This window comes from Apus apus, unplaced genomic scaffold (assembly GCF_020740795.1).
Source record: "Apus apus isolate bApuApu2 unplaced genomic scaffold, bApuApu2.pri.cur manual_scaffold_44_ctg1, whole genome shotgun sequence".
NCBI lineage: Eukaryota > Metazoa > Chordata > Aves > Apodiformes > Apodidae > Apus > Apus apus.
Window position 1 is genome coordinate 135,096 of NW_026248853.1, and position 6,689 is coordinate 141,784.

The 6,689-nt window shown below is 64.4% G+C and overlaps 1 protein-coding gene across 1 annotated transcript; it reads right to left on the minus strand.

The window, feature by feature from the left end:
- Window positions 1-694: 694 nt before the first annotated feature.
- Window positions 695-6,681, minus strand: LOC127396267 (hydroperoxide isomerase ALOXE3-like; the record flags this gene model as incomplete). The annotated part of the gene is made up of 13 exons (XM_051643888.1): window positions 695-874; window positions 1,183-1,353; window positions 1,892-1,992; window positions 2,316-2,437; window positions 2,508-2,677; window positions 3,403-3,489; window positions 3,611-3,814; window positions 4,361-4,683; window positions 4,907-5,010; window positions 5,103-5,225; window positions 5,525-5,606; window positions 5,680-5,878; window positions 6,661-6,681. Coding segments are annotated over 13 exons (1,887 nt in total), but the record flags the coding sequence as incomplete, so codon positions are not given.
- Window positions 6,682-6,689: the final 8 nt, after the last annotated feature.

Here is a 6,689-nt window from a genome sequence, read left to right on the forward strand (position 1 = left end):
TGGGAGGAGCACTGGGGAAACACTGGGAGCACTGGGAACATCAGGGTGGTACTGGGAAGAGCACTGAGGAGACACTGGGAACACTGGGAACATCAGGGTGGTACTGGGAAGAGCACTGGGGAGACACTAGGAGCACTGGGGGGGGCACTGGGAGCACTGGGTGTCCCCCCCCGCAGACAGGTTTGATTGACAGCTGCATTTATTGAGGAGCGGGGCTGGGGGGGAGGGGTGGGGGGTCCTGGGGGTTCTTGGAGTGCCCAGGAGATGGGTGAAGGGTTCTTGGGGTGCCCAAGAGATGGGGGGGGGGTCCTTGGGGTGCTCAAGTGATGAGTGGTGGGTTCTTGGGGTGCCCAGGTGATGGGTCTGGGGGCCCCGGGGGTTCTTGGGGTGCCCAGGAGATGGATGGGGAGTCCTGGGGGTCCTTGGGGTGCCCAGGAGATGGGTGGTGGGTTCTTGGGGTGCCCAATGATGGGTGGGGGTTCTTGGGGTTCTTGGGGTGCCCAGGAGATGGGTGGTGGGTTATTGGGGTGCCCAGGTGATGGGTGGTGGGTTCTTGGGGTGCCCAATGGTGGGTGGGGGTTCTTGGGGTGCCCAGGAGATGGTTGTGGGGTTCTTGGGGTCCTTGGGGTGCCCAGGAGATGGGTCTGGGGGTGCTGGGGGTGCTGCTGGCGGGGGGCTGGGGGCGCCAGGTGCCTCAGATGGAGATGCTGTTCTCGACCTCCAGGGGGTTCATGTAGTTGTATCTCAGCTGGGCCTGGTGGTTCCTCTCCTCGATCAGGTCCCTGATCTCCTCCAGCTCCGCCTGGAAGCTCCGGATCAGGCTCCGCGGCTCCGCCTCGGTGAAGCGCTCCTCGGGGTACCGGCCCAGCAGCCTCTGGGGACACGGGGACACCCCGGATGGCTGGTGGCCTCGGGGACACCTCAGGGTGGTGGCTCCAGGAGAGTGGCCGCCAGCACTAAATACCCCCCTGGGAGCCCCAAATACCCCCTCCCCAGACCTCTAAATACCCCCCCCAGGGGCAATAAATACCCCCTGGAATCCTAAATACCCCCCAGGATCCCTAAATACCCCCCCTAGAATCCTAAATACCCCCCGGGGCAAGAAATACCCCCCTGGGACCCCTAAATACCACCAGCCACAGAGCAGCCCTTGGGGTCCCTCAGCCCCCGGGAGGGACTCACCGTGTCCTTGAGGCGGGAGCTGAGCAGGATCAGGGTCACCAGGATGGTGGCCGTGGTGTCCACCTCAGGGAGGGTGTCCAGGAAGTCCTGGAGGAAGGCCTTGCCCTTGGCCGTGGGTGGGGGGTGGCGCATGGAGGAGGGGGCGTTGGGCATGAAGGCGCCCAGGTCGTACTGGGGGGAGAGGCCACCATCAGCAGGGGGGGATGGGTGGGATGGAGGGGTCCTCCAGCGGGGAGAGGACATGGGTGGGAACATCTCTCTGGGGTGGAGATGGGTTGGGTGGGGACCTTCTCCTGAGGCTGGGTACAGACACCTCTCCAGCATGGAGAGGACACAGGCGGGAACAACCCTCTGGGACACGGGGACAGGTTGGGTGGTGCATCCAAACCAGCCCCCTCAGACCCTGACCTACACACACAGCCCTTCTCCCAGTCCAAACCAGTCCCTCGCAGTCCAAACCAGTCCCCTCAGACCCTGACCTACACACACAGCCCTTCTCCCAGTCCAAACCAGTCCCTCGCAGTCCCACCCCATGAGGTGGGACAAGGACATCCCATGGGATGGAGATGGACCTTCTCCTGAGGTCCCAGCATGGAGAGAGGTGGGGCAGGGACATCTCCCCAGGTGGGATGGAGACACTTGGGGCCACCTTTGGGTGCAGAGGGGTCAGAGGTCCCCTGTCCCCATCCCCATCCCTGTCCTGTCCCACCTGCCCATTGTTGACGGCCGCGTGTTGGGCGGAGCAGGTGAAGATGATCATGGTGAGGAACTTGGTGAGCTCAGCCCGGGTCTGCAGGGAGGAGGGGATCCCTGGGGACACACACACACACATACCCCAAGGGTGTCAGGGACATTCCACCACCCTGGGGACCTTCTCCTGAGGTGGGGTGGAGACATCCCTGCAACATGGAGAGGACATAGATGGGGATGTTCTCCTGAGGTGGGGTGGGGAGGGTCCCTGGTAGTACTTGAGGAGGTTCTACCCATGGGGAGGGTTCCCTGGAGGTCCCTGAGAAGGTTCTACCCCTGGAGAAGGTCCCCCTGGATGTCCCTGAGGAGGTTCTACCTATGAAGGTCACTCCTGGAGCCACCTGAGAAGGTCCTACCCATGGAGAAGGTCCCCCTGGAGCTACCTGAGGAGGTCCTGCCCAGGAAGCCGTTGGTGAAGATGTCCTCCACCCAGGCCTGGACCTCGCTGTCCCCTTGCACTGCCGCGTCGTCGTGGTAGTAGAAGGTGACGATGCCAGTGACAAACCTGCCGGGTGGGGGTGGGGTGACCTGGGGGTGTCCCCATTCCCAGGTGCCCCCCCAGCCCCAGGTCCCACCTCTGGGTGGCCGCCCAGAGGCGCAGCCCGTCGTCCCGGTAGTGATAGTTGGGGATGTCGGCGACGCCGCGGTCAGAGATGTCGTCCGGGAGGCAGAGGGAGCGGAAGGTGACGCGGGAGAGACCCCGACGCACCACCAGCTGCAGCCCCTCGTAGCTCAGCCCTGAGCCCTGTGCCAGCAGGAACCAGTACCAACCAGTATGCACCCATAGGAACCGGTGCAAACCAGTAGGAACCAGTATGCACCAGTAGGAACCAGCTCAAGCCACTAGGAACTGGTGCAAACCAGTAGGAACCAGTATGCACCCATAGGAACTGGTGCGCACCAGTATGAACCAGTATGCACCTGTAGGAACCAGTGCACACCACTAGGAGCCGGTGCGAACCAGTAGGAACCAGTGCACACTCGTAGGAACCAGCGTGAACCAGCACGCACCAGTAGGAAACAGTACACACTAGTGTGAACCAGTGTGTACCAGCAGGAACCAGAGCACACCAGTATGTGATACCAGTGTGTACCAGTAGAAGCCAGTGCACACCAGTGGGAAGCAATTTTTCCCAATACCCCCCAGTGCTCCCAGTTCCCCCATGTTCCCCAGTTCCCCCAGTGCTCCCAGTGCTCCCAGTCTGCCCCTCATTCTCCCAGTGCCCCCATGCTTCCCAGTGCACCCAGTTCCCCTGTGTTCCCCAGTGTTCCCAGTGCCCCAGCTCCCCCAGTGCTCCCAGTTCCCCCCAGTGCACCCAGTGGTCCCAGTGCCCCCAGTGCCCCAGCTCCCCCCAGATCCCCCCAGTTCCCCCCAGTGCCCCCCACTGCTCCCAGTGCCCCCAGTGCTCCCAGCTCCCCCCAGTGCTCCCAGCTCCCCCAGTGCTCCCAGTTCCCCAGCTCCACACCCACCCTGTCGATCAGCCCCCCAGGGTTGATCAGGACGCTCCGGGCCAGGGTGTTGATGTGCAGCGTGAACTGGAAATGGGGCAGGAGCAGCTGGGGGGGAACCGGGAGGGCGTGACGTCACGGGCGGGGTGTGACGTCACGGGGGCGGGGTGTGACGTCACGGGGGCGGGGTGTGACGTCACGGGGGCGGGGTGTGAGGTCGCTGGGGCACCTTGGCCAGGGGGTGGCAGGCGGGCAGGTGGCGCAGGGAGGCGACGGCGAAGACCTCGGCCAGCAGGTGGGTGCGCAGCAGGTGGGTGAGCAGCTGGTGCGCGTAGAAATCCGCGTTGCGGGCCCAGGTCTTGGCCAGGAGCCAATCCCAGTGCGGGTCCCGCGGCGTGAAGATGGGGCTGGAGGGGCCCGGCTGCTGGCTCAGCTGGGGGGACCAGTTACACACCAGTGACACCAGTCACACACCAGGGATACAACTGGTAACACAACCAGTCATGCACCAGTGCCACCAATAGCACACCAGTGCCACCAGTTATGCACCGGTGCTGCCAGTAACACAACAGGTGACACAACCAGTCACACACCAGTGACACCAGTAACACGATCAGTAACGCGCCAGTGAGTGACCAGCGGTGCCACATGCGCCAAAGCTCCTCCATGCACAGCGGTGAGACCAATGCTCCCAGCTCCCCCCAGTCCCCCCATTTCTTTTAGTCCCCCAGTCACCTCCTAGTCCCTCCCAGTGCTCCCAGTCCCTCATTCTCCCAGTTGCCACAGTCCCTCCCAGTCCCCTCCCAGTCCCCCCCAGTCCTCTCCCAGTCCTCTCCCACTCCCAGTCCTCTCCCACTCCCAGTCCCTCCCAGTCCCTCATTCTCCCAGTTGCCCCATTTCCCCCAGTCCCCCCAGTCCTCCCAGTTCCCCCCAGTCCCCTCCAGTCCCCTCCAGTCCCTCCCAGTGCTCCCGGTCCCACCTGGATGGCCACTGGCCGCAGCTGCCCATCCTTGCCCTGGTGCAGCAGGATCAGGGGGGCAGTGACGTGTTGTTTCCTCCCGTGGATCAGCCCGGTCGGGACCTTCTCCAGAACCTCATAGTCCACCAGGAAGACCCTCCCGGCCTCCAGCTCCTGCTCCAGGCTGGTGTCACCCCCCAGCGCCGGGGCCACCAGGGAGGAGGTGACGGGGAAGTTGGGGGGCAGGGCCCGGCAGCGCCGCAGCAGGATGGGGTTGTTCCCGTTCAGGTACTGGTACCCGAAGAACTCGTCCTCCTCCCAGTGCTGGGCCACGAACTCGGGCACTGGGGAGGGGGCAGGAGAGCCCGGCAGGGTCACCCACCCACCCAGGGGGTCTCCTGCCCACCCAGGGGGTCACCCGCCCACTGCAGGGGGTCACTTGCCCACCCAGGGGGTCTCTTGCTCACCCAGGGGGTCTCTTCCTACCCAGGGGGTCTCCTGCCCACCCGAGATGTCACCCACCACCTGGAGACCCCCTGGGGTGGGGGTGACAGGACGGGCACCCACCGATGTCCCTGCCCTGCGAGCGGGAGAAGATGGAGCGCATCTCGTCCAGGCTCTTCCAGGAGCTCTGCCGCAGGAGGAACCCGCTCAGCAGGTGGGTGGCCCCTCTGCAGACCAAGGGGACATCAGCACCTCCCGGGTCACTGCCACCCGCCCGGGCACCTGGGGGTGCTCCTCAGCCCCCCGGGGTGTCACCTACTCGATGATGAGGACACCCCCGAAGTTGGTGGCCCTGGTGAGGGAGAACTGAGCGTTGGAGTCGAGTTCCCGGATGGAGTCAACGTTGAGGCAGCGGAGCCAGCCCTCCGCGAAGGACTTCCACCTGGGGGGACACGGGGCCAGGGCGGCTGTCACAGCTTCCCAGACCACCCGGGCCAGGGTGGGCTCCCATCCCCGTGTCATCCCCCCTCATGGTGGGCTCCCATCCCCACCTCCCCTCTCCTGGTGGTCTTCCATCCCCACCTTCCCATGGTGGGCTTCCATCCCTCCTCCTCCCTCATGGTGGGCTTCCATCCCCACCTCCTCCCTCATGGTGGGCTTCCATCCCCATGTCCTCCCCACAATGGGTTTCCTTCCCCACCTCCCCCCTCCTGGTGGGCTTCCATCCCCTCCCCCCCACACCTGTAGGCCTCCTGCCGGGCCTCCAGCTCCTTCCTCCGATGCTCCTTGAGGATTTCCAGCTCATCATCCACCATCTTCTTGGCTGGAGAAGAGGACAGAAGGGTCAAGGTTGGGACCTGGAGGCGGTGTGGGAGGAGGGGGTGGGCCGGTCCCACCTGTGCCCTCCCGCAGCTCCAGGGTGGTGACGCCCTCCAGCCACTGGTGGCAGGGGAAGCGGAAGAGGGTCCCGTCGGGCGCGGTGACGCGGACGTCCCGGCAGAACCAGGCGTCCTCCAGGAAGAGCCGCCACTTGTGCAGCCGCAGCAGCACCAGGGGGCCCAGCTCCTGCTGGCACCGCACGCTCAGGTTCTTCTCCTGGGGGGGACGGGAGGGTCGTCACCGTGGGGGGGCAGAGCACCCCGGAGGGACCCGTCCTCCATCGCTCTCGGGGTCCTTCTCCTCCATCTCCCAAAGGTTCTCGTCCTCCGTCCCACCAAGACCCACTTCCCACCATCCCCCCAAGATTCTTCTCCATCTTCCCAAGATCCTTCCCACCATCCCAAGCCCATTCTCCTCCATCTCCCCCAAGATCCTGCCCACCATCCCCCCAAGGTCCTTCTCCATCCCCACAAGATCCTTCCCACCATCCCCTAAAGGTCCTTCCCACCATCTTCCCAAGATCCTGCCCACTATCCCAAGCCCCCTTCCCACCATCCCTTGGAGAAGACAGGCTTCCATCCCGACCTCCTCCCTCCTGGTGGGCTTCCATCCCCACGTCCTCCCCATGGTGGGATTCCATACCCACCATCCCCTGAAGGTCCTTCCCACCATCTTCCCCAGATCCTTCCCACCATCCCAAGCTCCTTCTCCTCCATCCCCCTGAGATCCTGCTCACTATCCCAAACCCCCTTCCCACCATCCCTTGGAGAAGATAGGCTCCCCACCTCCCCCTCCTGGTGGGCTTCCATCCCCACGTCCTCCCCATGGTGGGATTCCATACCCACCATCCCCTTGAAGGTCCTTCCCACCATCCCCCAAGATCCTTCTCCATCCCCCCAAGATCCTCCCCACCATCCCAAGCCCCCTTCCCACCACCCCTTGGAGAAGACCTCTCCTCCACAACCCCCCCCAGGTGCCACCTCCGTGTCCCCCCTCACCGTCCCCGGCAGGAACCAGGAGCTGCTGG